Source organism: Nannospalax galili, unplaced genomic scaffold (genome assembly GCF_000622305.1).
Source record: "Nannospalax galili isolate Female #2095 unplaced genomic scaffold, S.galili_v1.0 scaffold510, whole genome shotgun sequence".
NCBI classification, from domain to species: Eukaryota; Metazoa; Chordata; class Mammalia; order Rodentia; family Spalacidae; genus Nannospalax; species Nannospalax galili.
In genome coordinates, this window is record NW_008329677.1 from 1744614 (window position 1) to 1766861 (window position 22248).

Genomic DNA, 22248 nt, shown 5'->3' on the forward strand with positions numbered 1-22248 from the left:
CAAAACTAATTTCTCATCATCTGTTCACCATTTTTTCATTCTGGGCACATGATTTTCTTTTTAAATCACCCACAAGTAACTTGTCAAACATATAGAAGGCTAACAGAGCAGCAACAGAACATTCCAGGAACTCAAACAGAATCACACCCAAGGTAAAGACAAGCTTTATCTAGTAGGACCTCATTTTATCGAAAGAGTGGATTATTCTGCACAGAACAAACCTTGTATTTGAAGCTCCCTGCCCCAGCATTGCTGTACGGCCGAGCGCCACCTACTGGAGGACAGGGGAATGACAGAAAAGAATGGACCAGAGACATTTCTGTCTGAACTTCCAGGACCAGAGAGACTGAAGTGGTGCCTGGGAGCCGGGAGCCGAGCTGCAGCTAAATGATGCCGGGCCACGCGTACATGGGCAGGTGGTACTTGTTGTGGTGAAGGTAGTCCAGGATGCCCCTCTCCAGCAGATTTTTGTATATGGAGTCCTCAAAAGCCCTTTGGAGGTATTTTTGGGGCTTTTCATTCAGGATTATTTCCTCATCCTCTACCTGGTGGACTAGCTGCTCCATGGAAGGCAGATTTTCCTCCTGTAAATACAGAAAGAGGCCAGAGTCAGAGCTTCCTGGCACTGAGCACCACCACTGCAGGGCAGTGCCAGCTCACCAAGGATGGGAAATTTGCTAGCTCTGTAGAAATTATTCATAATAGAGACCAAGTATACATAATGTACAATGTATCAGTCTTATTTTCAGTGGACAGTTTGGTGGCATTAACTACAGTCATGCTGTTGCACAACCACCATCCATCTCCAGAGCATTTGCATCTTCACAAACAGGGACATGCAGTTCCCCTTCCCCAGGCCCTGGCAACCTGGGTTTTCCTTTCTGTCTCTAAGAACTTCACTGTTCTGCTGGGGGACCTCAGATGAGTACAGCCACACACTTTTTGTGACTGGTTTCACCACAGATGTTGTCACCACAGATGGTCATTTTAAGCCCTTAGCTTCTCAGATAAAATTACACACGAAAACCCTTAGGTGGTTTCTTGCCTTGGTTCTTGCTAAGGAGCAGGTTTAAGACCCTCAGAATGAATTCTTACTAATATCTTAAACATCAGACTTAGAAAGAATAAAGTTATTTGAGACTCACAGACTATGCAATCCATAAACAGTAGAGATTGTCTGACACATCTTGTACAAATTTTTAAGCACAGACACAAGTTGACAGACGGCACAGTGCACCCACACACCTGCACACCACCTGACTCCTGCAGGTGGCCCTCGATGTGTTTGCTCCATCTCCACACTCCTGACCATCTGCAGCAGGGTTGTGATTAAAAAGCACTTCACCCAGGTTTGAGCTGTGTGCTCTCCTGCACGTTGACTGTTGAACATCACCTCAAACAAAAGCCATGTGGCCTTTCGAGTTATGTTTACGGCAACTTCCAATATTGGCTTTTATTTCAAAGAGAAAAAACTGTGAGCTACTTGTGGGGTTCTACTGGACCATTACTTTATTGATAAGAACTCCTAGATAGAGGACCCAATTATATGAAGGTCATTACCACCTGGCTATTTAAGCAAGACACTATCAGGCTTGAGAGATTATAAACACAGAGTTTAGAACAGTCAGGGCAAGTTACAGAAAATCAGATTTAAATAAACTCTACAAAGGTTGTGGGTGGGAAAAAGGCAACTGATGCAAGAACTAAATGCTGGAGGTGCTGAAAGTTCTTTAAAATATTTTTTAAAAAATTTTTATGTGCATGAGTGTCTTGTCTACATGTATGTAAGTGTATCAGTCCATGAAATGCCCAAAGAGTCCAGAAGAAGGTGTCGGATCCCCTGGAACTGGAGTTTAAATAATTGTTAGGTGCCATGGGAATGCTGGGAACTGAACCCAGTTCCTGTGCAAGAGCAGCCAGTGCTCTTAACCACTGAACTGTCTCTCCAGGCCCCTGAAAACTCCTAAGAGCTAACTGCCAGCATGGCACATGGTTATAGTTTGCAGTCTACATGAGCGTGCTTCTTTCTTCAGTTTTTCTGGAGAATTCTATCATACCAACACCAAACAAGGAACTGAGAGAAACTTGAACTGACTGCTGTGCAGTGCTGTTCTACAGTAGAAGGCTGTGCACCCCTTACCTGATGTGTGATCTCAGTCTGGCACCTGTCACCTCTCCCTCACACATTGCTCCTCTACCGCCAGCTCTTTCTGCAGCACTTCATGTCAGAACTGACCTACTGTGTCTGAATTCTTTATTTATTTTATTTTATTATTATGATTTTTAAAAATATTTATTTTTATTTTATGTGTATGAGTGTATTGCCTCCATGTATGTGAGTGCACCTGTGTCATGCAATGCCTGTAGAAGTCAAAGAGGACATTGGATCCTCTGGAACTGGAGTTACAGATGGTTGTTAAGGGCCATGATCAAACCTGGGTCCTCTGCAAGAGCAATCAGTGCTCTTAAGTGCTGAGCCATCTCTCCAGCCCCTGAATTCTTTTTTTGAATATCTTGCCTTTTATAATCTTCTGAAAATTCCTTTATTTTTAAATTTAACTTTTACTTATTATTACTATTATTATTGTTATTATTATTATTAAGACATGGTCTCACTCTGTAGCCCTGACTGGCCTGGAACTCACTATGTAGACAAGGCTGGCCTGTAATTCACAGAGACCCACTGCCTCTGCCTCCTGAGCTGGGATTAAAGGCGTGCGCTACCACTCTTGGTCCTTTAAAGATTGATTGATTGATTGATTGATTGATTGATTGATATTTTTGGAGAGTTCACCACTTTATTTAATGCAAAGCTCAAGCTTTGAAAATGTGGGTCCCATCCACAGATGCATAAAGTATTATTTTTAACCCAAAATAACTGTGTATATTTATGGGGCACCATGTGATGTTATGATGCACATATACCTTGTAAGATGATCAAGCAAGTCTGATTAGCATATTCATTATCTTGCACACTGATCATTTCTGTGGTGAGAACCTTTGAAATCTACCCTTATAGCAATTTTGAAGTCACTGTACATTATTATCGGTGTCAGTTAACAGGCTGTACAACAGATCACTAAAACTCTTGCCAAAACGACATTTTACCTTCCCTCATTCTCCCACCCTGGCCAACCTCTGGTGGCCACCATCTTAGTCTCTGTTTCTATGTGTTCACTTTTTCAGAATCTCTGTTTATGTGAGATTATGTAGAGCCTGGCTTCTTTCACTTAGCTTTATCTCTTTCTCTATCTCTTTCCTTGTTTTTAGAAAATTGTAGCAACCCCAGTGAATATGGTAACCCCAATGGTCTGCCAGTGCAGTTCTGATTTTTATTTCCTTAGTGACTAAAATCGTTGAGCCTCTTTTCATGTAAATGAGCATATATATGGCCTCTGTTTACTTATTTGTTTATATATGAACTTGGTTTTGAGACAGGGTCTCATTTTGTAGCCCAGGCTACAAAAATGATCTTCCTGCCTCAGCCTCCCAAGTGCCAGGATTCCAGGCATGAGACAGTGTCTGGCTCCATCTGGACACTGGATTTCATTCTGTTTATGTATATGGCTGTGATATATATGGCGTGTGCAAGTCCCACGCTGATTTCTATTGCTTTGTAAGTAAGTTTTGAAACCAGAAGTGATGCCTTCAGCTTTCTTCGGTTTTCCCTTGAAGACACTTTCAGCTATTTGAAATCTCTTGTATGATGATTGTATGAACCTTTCTACATCCATTTTTTTAAGTGTCCTTGGTATTTTGACAGGATTTCATTGAATTTGTAGCCTGTTTTAGGTGGTATTGGCATTTTAACATTAAGTCATTAAGTCCATGAACATAGATGCACCTCTATTTATTTAGGTCTTCTTTGATTTTGTTCAGAAATGTTTTGTAGTGTTCCGTGTGCCAAGTCTTACACTACTTTGATTCAATTTATTCCTAAGTATGTCATTCTTTTTGATGTTATGCATGGAATTGTTTTGCTAATTCCATTCTCAGACTGTTCTCTGCTAATGCAGACAGCTAATTATTGTGTGTTGATTTTGTGTCCTACCATTTTGACAAATGCATTTATCAGTTTATTTACTTATTTTCCAGATTCTTTAGGGTTCTTCCATCTAAGAAAAGTAAGCGTTTTCTTTATTCCTTTCCCAGGTGCCTTGTGTTTCTTCTTCTTGCTTCATTGCTCTGCCTAGAACTTTTGGACAATGTTGTGTATAAGTGGTGAAAGGAGTCAGACTTGTCTTATTCTAGATCTCAGTATTAAGGCTTAGGCTTTCTGTCATTCATTGCCCAGTCTGGTGTTAGCTCTGGAGTTTGCATAATTTATCAGAGAGTGGAAATGACCTACTAGTAGTTTTTTTTTAAAAAATGTGTGTATATGTCTGTAAATGTATGCTGTTTTGTGTGTGTGTGTGTGTGTGTGTGTGTGTGCGCGCGCGCGCGTGTGTGTGTGTGTATGTGTCTGTGTCAGATCCCTTGGAGTTGGAGTTACATGTTATTGTGAGCTGCCTTATGTGAGTACTGGGAACTGAACTTGGGGTTCCTTGAAGAGCAGGAAGCACTGCACCTGGTCCACATCTCTCCATCCCCTACTGCTAGTTTTTAAAGTCTCTTTACCATGAAGGTGTGATTTTCTTTTGTTTTCCTTTCCTTCCTTCTTTATTGTTCTATTTTTGGAATCGGAGCCTCATGTGGAAATTGTACTCAAACTTGCTATATAGCTGATGATGACCTTGAACTCCTCACTCCCCTGCCTCTACCTCTCAAGACCACACCTGGCCTTACCTTTTTCAGGTGAGACAGCTTTGCTCTTCTCTCATTCTAAAATGTTGACCTGCTCACATTCCTGGGGTAGGTCCCACATGTATGGTATGTAATCTATTTAACATGCTGTTGGATTTAGCTCGCTAATATTCTGTTGAAGATTTTTACATCTAAATTCATAAGGGATACTAGTCTGTAGTGGTTTACTTTAATTTTTTAAAAGTGTTTTCCCTTTGTGATGTCTTTGTCTGGCTGTGGTATTAGAATATTGGCTCCCTCCTCTTCTCTCTTTTTTGGAAGAATTTGGAAAAATTGATATTATTTAAATGTTTGGTTTAAATTAAAATTGGTTTAATTAAGTGATCTAGTTCTAGGTTTTTCTTTGTTGAGGTGTGTGTGTGTGTGTCTGTGTGTGTGTGTGTGTGTGTGTCTGTGTGCATGTGCCTCTGAAAGCAGAGGTCAACCTTGGGTCTCATCTCATGTGCTTTTCCACACAGGGTCTTCCTGGTCTAGAACTAGCCAAGTAAGCTAGGCAGGCTGGCCAGCAAGTTCCAGGTATCCACCTGTCTCTGCTTTCCTAGGGCTAGGATTACAAGTGTATGTCACCATGCCTGGTTTTTTCCTTCTGGTTTTCGTTCTTGTTATGTGTGGTCCAGAGATTGAATTCAGATCCTCATGCTTCCATGGTGAGCATTTTACTGATTGAGCCAAGGCCCCAGTCCTGTTGAGAGGTTTTTGATTACTGATTCAGTGTGTGTGTGTGTGTGTGTGTGTGTGTGTGTGTGTATGTATCCCAATCTTTTAAATTTTTAAGTAAATAAAATTTATTTGAATTAATTCTTTGAGAATTCTATATACTGTATTTTGATCACATTAACTCTCTTCCCCCAACTTCTCCCAAACACCACATATTTTCAAATTTTTACTTGTTATAGATCTGTTGAGATCTTCTGTTTCTTCTTGAGTTAGTTTTTAGTTTGTATGTTCTAGGAGCTTTCACTTTTATCTAGGTGTCTGCTAATCAGATGGCATAGAATCATTTATAAGCTGTCTTCTAGTCCTCTCTTATTTCACAAGGTTATAGTAATTACACTTCATATATTATGCTTCATGTTTGAGTGCCTACACTTCTTTGAAGATGAGAGAGAGGGAAATGAAATTTGTAAAGACATCTCAATATTTGAGAGCAGGATTTACTTCTGATCTTCAGTCTTATCAGCCTCTTGTAGTTTGCCCTTCATATCCACAGGTTTCACGTCAACAGATTCAACGAATTAGAAATCAAAAATATTTGGAAAAAATTAAATTGCAACTGTATTGAATGGACTCTTATTTTTTTCTTGTTATTATTCTCTAAATGATGTAGTTAAAGCTCCACAGTGTTGTAGTAGGCATTGAAAGTGACCTAAAGATGATCTAATAATGTATGTAGAAGGATGCATGGGTTCTATGCAAACACCATACCATTCAATCTAAGGAACTTCAGCATCTTGTGTGTTTACTATGCTTAGGGGTGCTTAAATCAGGGTCTGAAGAGTGTCTATACACACACTTCAGTTTGAATGACTTAAGCACTATCTGACTTTCACATTTAGTCACTGGGCTTCTCGCTCAAGGCCATACAGGATTAACTAGAAGTTAGGGGACACATTTCAAAGCCTCCAAGTTCAGTAAGAACTCTGACTCTTTAATGTAAAAGGTTCTCTTACTGACATTGACCTGTTGGGTTTATATCTAAGTGGATCCTAAGAATGTCATTTTGGTTTAAACTTTAAAACGATGCTTCCCAGTCTGAATGTACTTCAAATTAGCAAACTGTACATTTCCCAGTGGGTGACTTGTGGGTCATATCGGAAAAATGGGAAGTCAGAGTGAAGAGAAGGCACTAGACCTATGGTTTGACCTCCATTCCTAGCTGGCAAATGACAAAGTTTTGAGTTTGAAGCTTGTTGGCCAAACTACTGGGTAAGCCACAGTGGGTTATTTAGGATCTGTAATCTTCAGTTTCTCCACTGGTATAGGGTCAAAGGTGGTAACAAGGCTATACCTTCACCCACCTTACAGGGTTCTGTTATGCAAAGTGAGGTGGTGCAGGTTGGGGCTAAAATGTGTTAAATGTTCCCTATATGATCTCTAACTGTGCTGTTCAGTATGGCAGCCTCCACCACAGAACCTGCAAGGCTCTCAAGTGGTGACAATGGAGATGTAAGAATTGCCCATTCAGACATTAGAACATTAGAAGCTAATGCAGACACAGGTGCTGGTCTTTGTGAATCAAGGCAGAGTCTATGATGGATATCCCACCACTCTGAGCATAGATACTAGCTTCCCAGCTACGTTGAGGACTCTAGGATTGATCAAATTAACATAAAAGTTCACAAACACCTTATTTTTACATAGGCATTTGCTGAGCATGAGTTTTTGGGCTATGTAGTCTAACTTCCAGATAATTCTCTATCACTTTGAGAAAGATGTTTTGGTTATAAAAGGAATCCAGGGGTGACTTCTCTCTTTATTTTTCTTGAAGTAGAATCTCATGCAGCTCAGGCTGATCTGGAACTTGCCATGTAGCAGAGAATAACGATGAACCCCAGATCCTCCTGCTTCCACGTTCGAAATGCTGGGATTATAGGGCTATGCCACCACAGCTGGCACCTTTACATTTTAAAACAACACACACACACACGTGCACGCTCGTGCAACAAATAGCCAATAATGGATAAAGACTAAAGGAATGTAATCTTCATTCTAGATGGCAAGTAAATACAACCCATATTAGTTTTCAATCAACTTGGTCAGTCAATAACAAAAATGCAGTTATTTGTGAAAAGGCAGAGGAAATGTACTGCCCAGAAAAGAATTTAAGTCAGTCACTATCCCTGAGATATCCATTGTCTACATTTACAGATCCCATAGTTAATTTAAGGAAGTACAGGGGGTTAAAAAGCCACCATGAACTGGGAATGTAGAGGAAAGTTCAAATGATCAGCTACTGTCAACTCCTTACAATTTGCAAGGAATAACACCCACATATCCATTAATCACTCTTACCTGCTTGGAGATTAAGATTTGGCGCAACTCTTTCTTAAGATCAATAAAACGATCGTGGAAGATGGCCATGCACCACGGCTCCGTGAAGTAGCTGGCGAGGGAAGGAGAGATTCAGTTAGCTGGCAACCCTCTCATTACCACTAATAAAGTATTTACCTGCTTTTTTTGCCTTGATAAATTACAGTTCTGGCCCCATTGCAATCGTTTGCTCATAAAAAGCCTAGCAGAGCAGCCTGGCCAATCAATTTTTTAAATGGATGTTCCTGATGTAAGGCCAGGCTCTATAATTACATTTAAAGTGGTTTAATTCAGAGCTGGGGCAAGACCCAGTGAAGAATCCTGATTTTATCAGAATTTAAAAGCCTGAAGACTTGTAAAGAACGGTGTCTCCATTATCTGCCCTCATTTGAGAAAAACAGATTGCAGGATTAACTGAACTGCTGCATAAACAAATTAAATTTGGGGAGAAAATAACACAAATGTTGCTTGTCATTAAGGTTTCTGGATTAATAATGAGCAGAAAACAGGCCACCTCGGTGTTGCAACCTGGTCTCTGCACACTTGTGCTGACACTTCACCCAATGGCTTTTAGAGGAGCTGCTCTTTTGGAGTTCATATTTGCTAACTGTTCACTGCAGGCTGAGCAAATGCCCATCTTACGTGGAGAACGACATGACCATCCGTTATTTACAGTGCTTTGCTGAAGATCTGATGCATTCTTACAATAACGAAGCATGCCTACTGACATTTTTAACCCCTACTTTCTTTTAATGTTGTGTCTGGGGACAGGAAACTTAGCTTCTTCAGGGTGTGAGCCAGGCGGAGTGTGTAGATTTTATGCTTCTCTGGAACAGTGACTAGCTAAGTCTGTCACTGTTAATAGGTACTGTGTGTGTACATGGGAAGAAAAAGCTCGCGCCCAGGCAGAAGAGCACCTCCCTGTCCCCCCAAGACTTAAAGTTAAGGACAGGGCCATCATACATTAGAGGACGAAGATCACAAGGGTCTGTGCTCTGTCAGCTTGGCACACAGCTGCTTTAGTTGTTACCCACCACCTATGCATTCAAAGAGAATTTGACCTAATTTCCTGTGTAATTGCCAACTGTTGTTCATCCAACCTTAGTTCTAATATTATCTACCCCTTGCTCACTATATCCCCAGCACTTCCCCAGGTACTAGAGAAACTGCGGGGACCAAAACAGACACATGTCCCTGAGACCATGGAGCTTATGTTCTTAAAGATTGCTGAGCCAACACTTAAGTAAAGCAAAGACAGGATGCAAACTGCTGAGGAAGGAGAGGACAATGAAAGGTTCAAGTCTGAGTCAGTGGCATAGTGAGCTAAAACCCAAGGGAAGGGAGAGAGGAGAGAGAGTTACATGAAAAGTATTCCTAAGAGGGAACAGAAAGTGTGAATACCTAGAGGCAGGAAGGGGCCTGGACACTTAGGAAGATGGGATGGAAAGTCACAAAGTAGGGTGGGGACTTGGAGGTGATGGACAGATAACTTCCCCACCTCCAGCGGAGGGATCTGGTAACATCCACTGTGGGATTGTCCTATGGGTGCCTGGCTCAGTTGCACACAGCAGGCATTTGTGAATGCTGACTGAATGAGCACACTTTACACTGTATACATTTTCTACCATTTGGCTCTAAATGGTCTCTCACACATGTAGATTGAAATTTTGCTAAATAAATAGGTGGCCAAACTCTGCAAAATGTGGACTGGGCAGCATCAAGAAAGGGAGCTGGGTGTGGTGCATGCCTGAAATCCCAGCGTTTGGGAGATCAGAGTCCAGCCAGCATGCGCTTCATGAGTTCAAGGCCAGCCTGAGCTACATAGTGAGCCACTGTCTCAAAAAGCCAGGAACCGACAGCTACTTATTCTCCATACTTTGACCAGTTATGAGTCTGCACAAGTCACCCACTACAAACATGGGCTTTTCTGACCCAGCACTAATCTATGGGTATAGACATATATTCAGAAGGCAGCTTGAGACCTTGTCCATTTAGCAAAGCAACAGGAGCAGGTTCCCTCCTACGGCTTATGCCCTTACGAGCCGAGCCGTGGGGTTTTGACCAGGTTTATCTATATCACTCCCTCTAAGATTCAGGGAACATTGCAGAAGACGGGGATGAAAGAAAGTAAGCGCTGGAGGATGGAGAAGAGTGTTGTGAAACGCTGTCTTCTGGATATGGCACAGCTGCTATACTGTAGCTACCCAAAGAAGACCTGTAAAAGATGGGGTCTATGACCATTCTATCCTGGATGGGTCAGGGCTCATGAAGCCCTACCCCTCCCTGAGGAACTACTGGCAGTTAATGGTTGCTGAAGAGAGAAAAGTTATTTTCTTCAATGGTATAGCCACTGGTCACTTGCTCATGTTCCAGTAAATAACCCCCATCCATGCTCTATAACCTATCAGTTGCTAATGCAAAAGACCTGAATTAAACTCAATGGGTCACAAAGAAGCCAAAATCTAAAAAAACAAAGCAGTGACAACAACAAAAGACACGAAAGTAGTGGGGGACCTGTTGGGAAGAAGAAGGGGTTCAGCAGAAGCAGGAGGACGGTGGAAGAGAGTAATGGGGGTAAAATGAGCAGAATACATTATATACATGGATGGAATTGTCAAATAAGAAAAAATAAAATCAATCTAAAAACTTAAAAGTGAAAAATGAACTGCTGAATACTGGGAAAAGAAAAAAACAGGGCAACAGGGCTGAGGGTGTGAGTGATAGTAGAACACTTACCTAGTATGCACAAGGCCCTGGGTTTGATCCCCAGCACCTAGGGTGGGGATGGGGAGGAAGGACAGAGACACAGGGAGGCAGAGAGGCAGTGAGAGAGACAGAGCAAAGACAGAGACACGCAGGGAGTAGAATGTACCTTGTCTGTCTGTACTGATGGCCTCTGCAAATACTCAATGACATGTAAATCTGAGGGAACAGTGAGTCACTGATGGGAAAACTGGCTGGAGTTCTGGGCCCTATATTCCTATGCCCACCTCTAAGTGCCTTGGTCAAAGGATTAGTGCTAGACTCCCTGCCCAGGGAAGGATTGCTCAGTAGGCTGAGATTTGACCAGTATCCTCAGCTGGAAACTTCTGAACTGAAGCCTAACAGCCTCAGTCCAGACACCCAAGTACAGCTCTGCCAGGATGGCCCCCACCTCTTAGGTCTAAAAGCTTCAGGGAACTGTGGCACTGGGAATCTTGAAACATTGCCAGTTCCTAAGTGGACCCTTTTAAATTTGTCACTCTCTTCCCTGTGTGTTTCCATGCATCATTCGAAGTTTCCACCTTCTTGGTTTGGGAGTCTGTAGCCTCATTCTTCCTCTTCTCTCTGCTTTCCTCTCTAGCGCAGTTCTGTTCCACCAGCCCAGGTACTTTTCTGGCCATTTTCCCTGTCTAGTGCCTGTACGACTGGTCTACGCTGCCCTCTGGATACTCATGGCTACAACAAGGGAGTACAGGGGGAATACCACTTCCCTCAAGAGTACACAGCTGCTGGCTCAGGGCTGTGCCCACCACCTGCACATCCACAGCCCCACAGCCTTCATCCACGATCTAACACAGGCTACAGGAGAAGCAGGTGAACCTTAATCCCCTGAAAATACTTCTAGGTCCACACAGTGCCTGGGGTGGTCCAGGAGGAAGTAGGGTGCTTTTCAAAAGCTTTCTTCTGATGATTTTGGGACTCTCCATGACTTTCTCCAGTGCTCAGGAGAAAGGGCACCTTGATACTTGATGGCCAGTTCCCATCACACCTTGATATTTGATGACCGGTTCCCATCACAGCACCTTAAAAAGTTTGCACAGACGAAGGAGACCTGCAGTCTTATTCTTTATACATTCCCCTGTACTGCCACAGGCAGTGGCATGTTTGGGGATCCATGTCTGGAAGATGGCCATAGCTATGGCACACTGTTCTACCAACGTCTTCCTCCCCTCAAGTCTGCATAGCCCCTTCAAGCACTCTTGGAAGCTAGCCAGCAGGATGGAAGTTTCCTGGTCAGTTTGAGAGTGATTCCTCTATGTCCTGCAGTATGTGGTTTCATCAGCAGTAGAGTCTTACCATCATCTAGTTGTGGTGAGTAACCAAGCGTAACAACAACACCCTGTATTGTGTTGTTTTGGAGACCTCTGGGGCCTCCCTGACCAATGGGATTTTTATTTAATAACCCATGTATTCTTGGAGTGACATTGCACCGATGCAGGATACGTCCATTCAAACTCTTTTTCTTAAGTTGTATATTGAAATTAGCTTACTAATTAGTAGGTTTTCTTTTTCAAAAAATAATTTATTATTTTTATTTTTTATGTGTATGTATGCCTACATGTGTGTTAGTGCATCCATGTCGTGCAATGTCTGTGAAGGTCAGAGGAAGGCATTGGATCCTATGGAATTGGAGTTATGGACAGTTGTTAATCTGCCATGTGGGTGCTGGGAACCGAACTGGGTCCTCTGCAAGAACAGCCAGTGCTCTTAACTGCTGAGCCATGTCTCCAGTCCCTAATTAGGTTTTCATAAGGCTTTTTTCATATATCCTTAGTTTTGGTTAATGTACACACTACCTCTCCTTTCCCCCACCCCATGCCCCCATTCTTGTTTATTCTTTAACCCTTTAACTCCCAGGAACCCCCACACTACTTTTATTTCACATGTATTCTACTGTTTTTTTTTTGTTTGTTTGTTTGCTTGTTTTTTGAGACAAGGTCTTACTATGTAATCCTGGTGAACCTGGAACTCACCCTGAGGCCAGGCTGGCCTCAAACTCACAGAGAGATCTGCCTGCTTCTGCCTCCTGAGTACTAGGTGTAAAGGTATCACCTCCATGGTCCTCACTTGTTTTAAAGCTTTCATACATGGGTATTGTATGTTGGGCATAAGCCCCCTCACAGCCTCCTTGTGTTGCCCTCCCTGCTCTAGTTGGTCCTCTTTGTCCCTAGAAAGTTTTACTTCAACTTTCATGTTGTTAGCATTTACACAGTTTTATACATGGCATTAATATAGTAATGCATGCATGGTTTATACACACAGCCTTAAGACACATGTATCTATATCTAGGAACTGCACATGAGAGAAAACATATATTTGTCTTTCTGCATTTGGCTTAATTTACTTAATATGGTTATTTCCCAGCATTTCTGAGTCATAGCCAATTGAACTTCAAATACGCTTTTCAAATACACTAGAAAAGAGCAGTTTTTGCTTTCGAGAAGAACCAAGCAGAGAGTAGAGTACCCATGTGTGCCGCCTCCCCTGGCAGTGTCTTCTATAACTCACATCTGGCCTTGCTGTGGGGTGATTTTACCATCGATGGCTCGATACTGTTGCATGATGACTAACCGAAGTCCACACTGTAGGTTCAGTGCACTCTGTGTTGTACATCTTTTAGGTTTGACAGATGTATAATGACACATGTCCACCAATACAGTAGCTTACAAATAGTTTCATGGCCCTAAAAAATCCTCTGTGCTCTGCCTATTCACCCTTCCTTTCCTTCTTTGAACTCTTGGCAGATTAACTTCTTAGCTAACTGGACGTTATTAAAGAAAATGAGGGACTTGTAAGAATTTTAAAATATTTCCAATATTTATTTATTTATTTATTTTATTTATTTATTTATTTATTTATTTTTTGAGACAGGGTCTCCCTAGAACCCTAACTGGCCTAGAACTCACTATGTAGACCAGGCTGGCCTCTATCTCACAGAGAGTCACCTGCCTCTGCCTTCTGAGTGCTGGGATTAAAGGGGTGTGCCACCATGCCCAGCTTCCAGTGTTTATTTGGGAGTAAAGAGTAGAACTCACCCAACAGCAAAACACTATGCTTATTAATTTATCAACAGCTCCTGACACAGACACAGACACAGACACAGACATAGACACAGACACAGACACAGACACAGACACAGACACACACACAGACACACACACAGACACAGACACACACACACACACACACACACACACGCACACACACAACCAGAGGCTATGAGCTCTGGGTCCTTGCAGTAGTTGGCATGGGCTGCCTCAGGCAGAAGCTCTTGGCAGACACTGCTGGGCCAGGGTAGGGGTCAGACTAAGCTGTTTTCCTCCTTTTCCAGGGCAATATTTAGTTCAGCCACCAAGGCGGGTAAGAGGAGACAGAGTGGCTGGGACCCCAGGCTGGCCTGGAGTTTTCCAAGAGCAACTTTCATCATGAAATTTAGTTAAGTGCTGCATTTAACCAAACTCCTTTTGTGATTGATTAAAACGAGATGAATGAAGATCATTTCCTTTAGATATAAGGATGTTATAGAGAAGTTGTACTTTAAGTTTAGTCAACTCCTGCAGTCCCCATGATTTTTCAACTCCCTTCTCTGTAGAAAGAGGTGTTGATAGAGATGCTTCTTGACTTATGCTGGGGCCATGTCCTGCTAAGCCTATCCTCAGTAGAAAAGACAAGTAGAAAATATGTCAACCCCACCTACCCTATGGAGTACCAGCCTGTATAGCAGGATACACTGGGTAGGCCAGGCTGTTGCCAGATGCCATGGAAAGTCAAGCCAAGGATCACTAGTCCAGGAAAGGATCCAAACTCAATATACAAGTAGTCTTTCTACTGACTGTATACACTGCTTTCACCCCATCTTTTTTTCTTTTTCTTTTAATTAAAAAAATCTTTATTTTTATTTTTTATGTGTATAAGTGTTATGCCTGCATGTAAGTGTGCCCATGTTGTTCAATGCCTGAAGAGGACAGAAGAGGGCGTCAGATCCCCTGGAACTGGAGTTATGGACAATTGTTAGCCACTATATGTGTGCTGGGATTTGAACCCAGGTCCTCTGCAAGACCAGCCAGTGCTCTTAACCATTGAGCCATCTCTCTGGCCCTTCACCCCATCTTAAAGGGAAGAGACTCCTATGTTGAATCATTGTGAGGCAGGAACGAGGTCTTCCTGCAAAGCTGAGGGATGGTTTCTGCTTTCATGGCCACCATGCACCATGGCCTATTTGGTATTAGTGAAGAGTTGGGGAAAATTTATATTTCCATGAATACTTCAAATTAAAAATAACATTAACTTCTTTCCCAATTCATACTCAAAAAAAGGATGATGAGAGCCAGATATGTTTGCTCATGTCTGTAATCCTGGCATTTGGAGGGTTGAGGCAGGAGGATTGCCATGAGTTTGAGGCAGCTTGGGCTATACTGTGAGACACTGTCTAAAACAAACAAGAACCAAACCAAACAACAAACAAATGAAAAAGAAGACAAGAGTTGGGCATGGTGGCGCCCACCTTTAAAACCAGCACTTTGGAAGTAGAGGCCAGCCTGGTCTACAGGACAGCTGGGGCTACAGGGAGACCTCATCTCAAAAAGATCACAAAAAAATAAAATAAAATAAAATAACAAAAGACTAGTCACTAAGTAAACTGCCAACTTGCCTAGCTAAATATTGAGGAACCTCGGGGGAGATGGACAGGCATGGTGACAAGGGATGAAATGGCACTCCCATAATAACATGTGACATTTGGGGTATGTGGAGGGTGGTCTCCAGGATCTAAATAGAAGATTCTACCTCTGTTCCTCTGCCAGTGGGTGGCCTGTTGATTTGTGAGAACTACATTCTTTGTTACTTTGTCAGTCTATACACTTAAACCCATGAACCCCTGGGAAATGTCAACTTGTGGAACTGAATTAACCATTTCTGGTCGATGTGGCCCAATCATTGAACCATTGATTAGCCTTATCCACAGCGCATTGGGTTATTGACAGACACATAGACACCAGGTGGGACTCCGATAATGTACGCAGCCTTCTGCCAGGCTATGAAAAGCAAATCCACACAGCGCTGTGGGAAGCTGCACTCACTGGCCTTGGAAAAGTATACTACATTTGTGGGGAACTCCTGGGCTCCAGCTATCCTCGGGCTTCAGCTTCCTGAGAAGCTGCAACTTTTGGTGTGAGCCACTGCACCTGCCTGGAAATCACACTCTCAGAGAATTATCCAGAATTGCTGCCTGCTGTCTATTTTCTGAGTCCTGGACACTCAGCCCAGGAAAACCTTCGCTTCACTTTAGAAGATGGAATCTGTGCATCTAGATGGGGCTACAGTTCAGTTGTAGAGTGCTTGCCTACCATGTGTGAGCCAGTCCCCAGTACTGAAAGATAAAGAAAAGAAAAAGGACACATGTGTCTATGATCCTTATGGATCCAGACACTGATAGCATTTCCCTCCTCACTCTGACTCTAAGGAGCCAAACATGGTGGACTACTTGCCCCATCCTCCTGACAAATCTACCACAGGAAGCCACTGCATGAGCGGGCACCTGCTAGCATCACCTCAGTCTGCCCCATGTTGCTGGAGTTCTCTTAGTTTCCCACTTACTGCTGTCTCTTTTCTTTTTATTCCAATTCTGCCTCTTGTCAGCTTGTCTGACTTTGAGCTAGTTAGCTTTAACCTTGCCCAGCCTCAGCCATTTCTACTGCAAAATGGGGACAGGGATAGCCCTTACTTCAAAAGCTGGCTGTCAGAGTTCAAGGAGACAGATTCAACTCAGATTTGCCTTTCTACTTGGCCCAGGAAAGGGTTCCATTTACAATATTATTATTGCCGTTCTTCTTAATTATCCTATTGTTCACATTTGTGTAAGATGCTTCAGATCTGTTCTGGTGTGAGACTGAAACTAAATAAATCAATCAAATATTTGTTTGCTTCTTAATTAAAAGAAAGCCTTCGCCATTGTGACTTTCTCCTCAGAGGCTTCTTTTCTTCCCTTCAGCATCAGCATAAATTAATTTACCAGCAATATTATGGAGCAGTAAAAGTAAGAGGAGCTCATGAGGAGCCTTTGTGAGGTTCCCTTGCACTAAAGCTTTAGTAGAAAGATAAAAAAAAATATGTGGAAACTGTTAACTGAGGTCTTGATTTCTTTTTTGTTTTTTCTGCTCACTTCTGGGTAAGCCCATTAAATCAGAATGAGTGAATATACTCTGGTGACCATCAGGGAAAGTTCAGGAACACCAGAGCCCAATTGTCAGGATTTTAGCCTCATCTGTCCGACTGTTTGGCTGGCCAGAGCCAACAGCCTTCCTGCTTACAGACTTAAGAATTTCACTTCTATTGGTGTTGATAGGTGGAACATCATTACATCACCTGCCCATCCATTGCACAGTGATGCGGAACTGGGTCTGGCAGGTGATTCTGGTGGCATCTGCCATCAGGGATGGGACTGGGGTTCAGTTCTAATTACCTTCTCTCTTGTTCTATCTCTGATATTTCTTTGCACATCCAATGTTTAGTAGGGGCATTAACAGAGTCTGTACGATAAATCAAGGCTCAGGATGCTGTTCAGCTATTTACACTGATTTTCTGTATAAGCCTAATAATCTGATGCGAGGTTGCATTTAGTTCCACAGGGAAAGGGAAGCTCTTAGAGCTCCAGCCTCCCTTCCCGTGCTTCTCCACTCTTACTCTGCTTCTCTCTTCATAGAAAGCCCAGTCGTTTCCCTTTAATTAGGCTGCAGAGAGCCTGGCTAGCATTAGGCCTTGTAGCCACTCAGTCTCGCTCCAGCCTTGCCCATTTTGTATCAATTTTCTATAGGGAAAGAAAAAAAGTGTCTATCGGCACACAGGAACCCCCTTGAGGCTCACAGGACAAAGGAACCAGGAGGAATTACCTTTTGAGAGATGGAGGCTGCAAGACTCAGCAGACCCTACAAAGAGATTTTTGTTGCCTTATTCCTTGTGTTAAATTAATGGCTCTTTAAATTTTTAAAAAGTGTTTAGTAGAAATGTTATTTGCCAGAACAGACTACTTTGTGTTTAAGACATGTTTAAAGGAGTTAAATAAGCAATGCATGTTTGACAGAATTCCCTTCCAAACCGGGCTTTTAAAAGTCATTGTGTTCCTGCTTTCATGAGAGTTTCATAAATATAATAAGAAACTACAAGCTGGGGGTGGAGAGATGGCTCAGCAGTTAAGAGCACTGGCTGCTCTTCCAGAGGACATAGATTTGGTTCCCAGCACCTACATGGTGACTAACAACAAACCCTAAGTTCAGTTCCAGGGAACCCGATGCCCTCTTCTGGCACCGTGGGCACTGCATGACACGAATGCACTTACATACATGCAGGCAAAACACTCATACACATAAAAATAAATAAATAAATAAATACACTCTAAGCTGTTTCCCACCTTCTTCATCTCTCATGATTTGGGGTTTGTAGGTTCTAAAAACTGAGCATAAATATTTGTCTCTTTTCTCTTTTCCTATTTTTTTTTCAGTGCTGAGGATCAAACCTTATACATTCTAGGCAAGGGCTCTACCACTGAAGTCCACCCCCAGCCCGAAGAATGAAGGTGAAATTACAGTATCCCTAGTTCCTTTCTCTCCCAAACAAGAGTGTGGGTGATGAATTATAACCCTTGGAATAATGAGAACCCCAAAGCCCACACTGATGTGAATGAATGAACGAATGAATGAATAAATAAATAAATAAATCAAGCCCAAGAGATGGGGCACTTCTTCCTTGTGGTAGAATGCCACAAGGATGAATAATGGAATTAGAGAAAAGCCTATTTGGCAAACAACACAGTGATCATTGAATCAAGTCAGAATTGCCAATCGATGCTCTTAACATTAGTGGGGGAAAGAAACAATAAAAAATAGGATAGTTTCACAGTCATGAGGTATTGCTAATTAATTAATGGCAAAGAGACTACATTTTCAGGGGAATAGCCTGCCATCCTGATCTAGAAAAGCGATTCAGTTAACAGGAGGGATGAAGGATACACAGCATCCGAGGGCTCCTGATAGGATGCCCAAGGAGGACACAGGTCTCCCAAGGCTCCTACCAAAGCATGGAACCTGAAAAGCACAGGGACACAGAAGGCAAAGCCTGAGTGGCAAAGGCTCTACAGAGTTACTGACATGTAGTTTTCAAAAGTGATGGATATGGGAGGAAAAGGCTGCAGGACTGTCCTCATTGGAGGAGTTTGAGAACAGGTGGTATTTAGTTGCAATCGGAGTTCCTGAATGAGATCCTGGACCAGAAGAGGGGCATGAGGATGGCAGGGAGCAAAGTTCGAATGACCGAAAATTCTAATTTGTATTGTAATAATGTTATGTTAAAATTCTGAAAGTCAAGCCAGTGGGATGGTTCAACAAGTGAAGGGGCTTGCTGCCAAGCCTGACAACCTGAGTTTAATCCTCTGATCTCCACATGTATTCTGTGGCACATGCACACCCAAATATGTACATCTATACACTCATAGTAAATAAATAAATAAAAATTAAAAATAATTCTGACAACCATATGGGGTAATGCAAGAATGCCAATATTCTTAGGATTCAGTGAGAGGTAAAGTATCACATCTGCCACTAACTCCCAAATTTGAGGAAAGAGGTCATCTTTCCATTCATAAAGTGCGCGTGCGTGCGTGCGCGCGTGCGCGTGTGTGTGTGTGTGTGTGTGTGTGTGTGTGTGTAAAGAGGTGGGGAGGAGGGATGATGACAAAATAAGTGTGATGCTTACATTTAGGGAATCTAACTGAAGGGATATAGTTATTTTTGTCACCTTTTGGAGTCTGGAATTATGGAATAAAAGATGAAAGGCAATCAATGTCTCCCTCTTTGTTGAGTTACTCTTAGTGAAGAGGTCACCACAGACTGAAGCTCTGTGGCCGGGCCACGTTTGTAAAGGCATCATGCTTAGGGCTTACACTGTGCACCAGGGGCAGGTGGCTCTGAGGGAGCTCTGGAATGCAACTGGCCAGCCACTGGAGGGACACTTTACTCTCAATGAGGATGTTCTCCATTCATTGTGAAGTGTTAAGAGCTCTTTCTTTAGAACTTGGAGGAATGTGAGATTACAGATCTTGGAGACCTTTTCTTTTTCTTAAGAACACTGGGACCCAGAGCAACAACTGCCCAGACCCGCATGGTCTAGCCTGGAAACTACACATCACTTGCAGCCACTGAGCATCTTAAATATGGGTGTTTTGTGAGATGTGTTGCAAGTGCAAAAATATAATCCTGACGTATTTAGAAAACTTAGGGCAAAGAAGAGAAATGAGATAACAGACCATCATTTTGTTTTCACTTAAGTGTTGAAAGGGAAATAGTTTTGGTTACATTGGATTAAGTAAAAATATTGTATCAATTTCCTCCATCCCTATGCTATCTGCTCCCCTACCCCCGTCCCGCAGTCTTTGTGGATGGAACCCTATGCCCCAACTATGATAGTCAAGGGCTCTACTCCTGAGCCACACCCTTAGCCATCAGCTATTTCTTTGAATGCTTTTAATTAAGACCACTAAAAAAGTTAAAAATGTTAAGCAACTCATGTCTCATTTCTTCTGGATGATCTAGATTAAAGAGGTGAAAAGAAGCATTTGTCGGCTGCCTACTGAAAGCAGCATGTCGGACACAAGGATGATCATGCTGCAGTCCATACTCCTAATGTGTCTCCAAAAGGAGAGACTAATGATTTAAAATCACTGCAGTGCTGTGCACCAAGAGTGGTTCTAGAGCATGTGGTACATGCCGTGGCTAAGCCACGGGCAGCTGACCCTGGAGGCAGGAAGAAGTGTGTAATGGAAACGGGGAAGGGGCTGTGTTCTGCGAAGGGGATCAGGAGGAACAGTGCAGGGAGGACTGCAGTAGTGTCAGAAATGCTGGGAAGAAGAAATGGTTTGAAGGCTTTAGTGTCCGGCCAGATGCAAGGCTGGAGGCAGTGGGTTGGACTGGACTCTAAGTGTCCATCTGTGGAAAATCACAGAAAGGATTAACAAGTGAGTGCTGTGCGTGTCATACTTCTGTTCTAGAGCAGATGCTCTGAGAGCACTGTGGAGGATGAACTGCGATGGGGTGAGAGCAGAAGGGAAGGGACCTTACTCAAGCCACAATGGGAGGGCAGGATGGGAGGAAATCCTAGCAGGTAGAGTAGTAGCAGGTGGAGTATTACCCTTTAGCAGATGGATGGTTTGTGAGTCACTAGAAGGGAGCCTAGCTAGGAAAGGAATGTTATAGATGTGCCCGGCTTCCTGACTTAGGGGATGGGATGGAAGCAAGAATATAGGATGGAGAATTATCTGGGGAAAAGAGAGTCAATGAGTTTATTCTTTTTTAAAGATGAGGTAGATGGACTGGAGAGATGGTTCAGTGGTTAGAAGCACTGGTTGCACTTCCAGAGAACCTGGGTTCAGTTCCCAGCACCCGCATGGCCACTAACAACAGACTGTAACTCCAGTTCAAAGGGATCTGACACTCTCTTCGGGCCGCCATAGGAAATGCATACATGGGTGCACTTACATACATGTAGGCAAAACACTTATACATATAAAACAAAATAAATAACTAAATTAAAGATGAGCTAGAGACAGAGGTGCCTGAAGAAGACTAAAGTGGAAATTGTAAGGCTCAGCACCATTATGTAAGGTCTCAGATTTCAGAATTCAAGAGGGACGCTGAGGCAGACTATCCTTTCGGATAGGAAATTTATTAAAGAGTTATTGACACCATAGACAGAAACATGGTGGGAGTTCTGAAGAGAGCTCAGGCCCATGAGGTTAAGCAGGGGTCCCTTCTTAAAGGTTTCAGGGGGTGTCCCGTGCCATGTAGTAGTTGAGTAGCTTATAGTATGTGATTGCAGTCAGGTTGCCTCTGATTCCTGGGCAGCAAGGGGAAGAGGAAAGATTCAGCCCTTTAGTTGATGTGTCCATTATATGGGGTGTATAATGTAGCCCCTGCAGCCCTGACAGCTTAGGGGGCTTGATAAATGTCCTTTGGGGAAGTGAGGGTTACAGAGTAACAGTTAGCCACAATGGGATGCCTGCCACTTCTTATATAGCAGCTGTGAGGGTAAAGAGAGAAAGAGGCCTGAGTAGTCCTAGCCTGAACCTAAGGAAAATGTCTGGCCAGACTGACAACAGCACAGTCAGAGTGGGCCATGGCTTCAGGAGGGAAGGTGTGGAACAATGAAAAGATGACAAGGTTGAAAACAAAACCCAGGAAACATGGATGTGCTGGTGGAGGTGGGATGGAGTGAAACTTGCTCAAAGCATCACTGAGAGACATGGCAGGGAACACAAGAAGAGAACATGGAGCAAATTATTAGTTGCCAGCACTCAGGGAATACCAGGAGCCTGGTATGGTTTATGTTTACTTAGTTTACTTCACCAGGGAGTGAGAAAGAATGGGGTACATTGTATACATGCATGAAGTTTTCAAAGAGTAAGAACAAATGTTTTACAAAATAAAATTTGGGGCTAAAGAGATGGCTCAGCAGTTAAGAGTGCTTGCTGCTCTTCCAGAGGACCTGAGTTTGGTTCCCAGCACCTATGTTGGGCAGCTTATAACATCCTATAACTCCAGCTCCAAGGGATCTGACATCCTCTTCTGGCCTCTAAGGGCACCAGTATACACATGGCATATACAGATA

At 42.8% G+C, this 22248-nt stretch overlaps 1 protein-coding gene across 1 annotated transcript in view; it reads right to left on the reverse strand.

The window, feature by feature from the left end:
- Window positions 1–316: 316 nt before the first annotated feature.
- Window positions 317–22248, reverse strand: part of Cfap61 (cilia and flagella associated protein 61) — a 319254-nt gene continuing 297322 nt past the window's right edge. Inside the window, exons 26-27 of the mRNA XM_008841463.2 lie at window positions 7816–7906; window positions 317–584 (exon numbers count right to left, since the gene is read on the reverse strand). Coding sequence (XP_008839685.1) covers window positions 384–584; window positions 7816–7906 — 292 coding nt within the window. The 3' untranslated portion in view covers window positions 317–383. The remainder of the gene's footprint in view (window positions 585–7815; window positions 7907–22248) is intronic.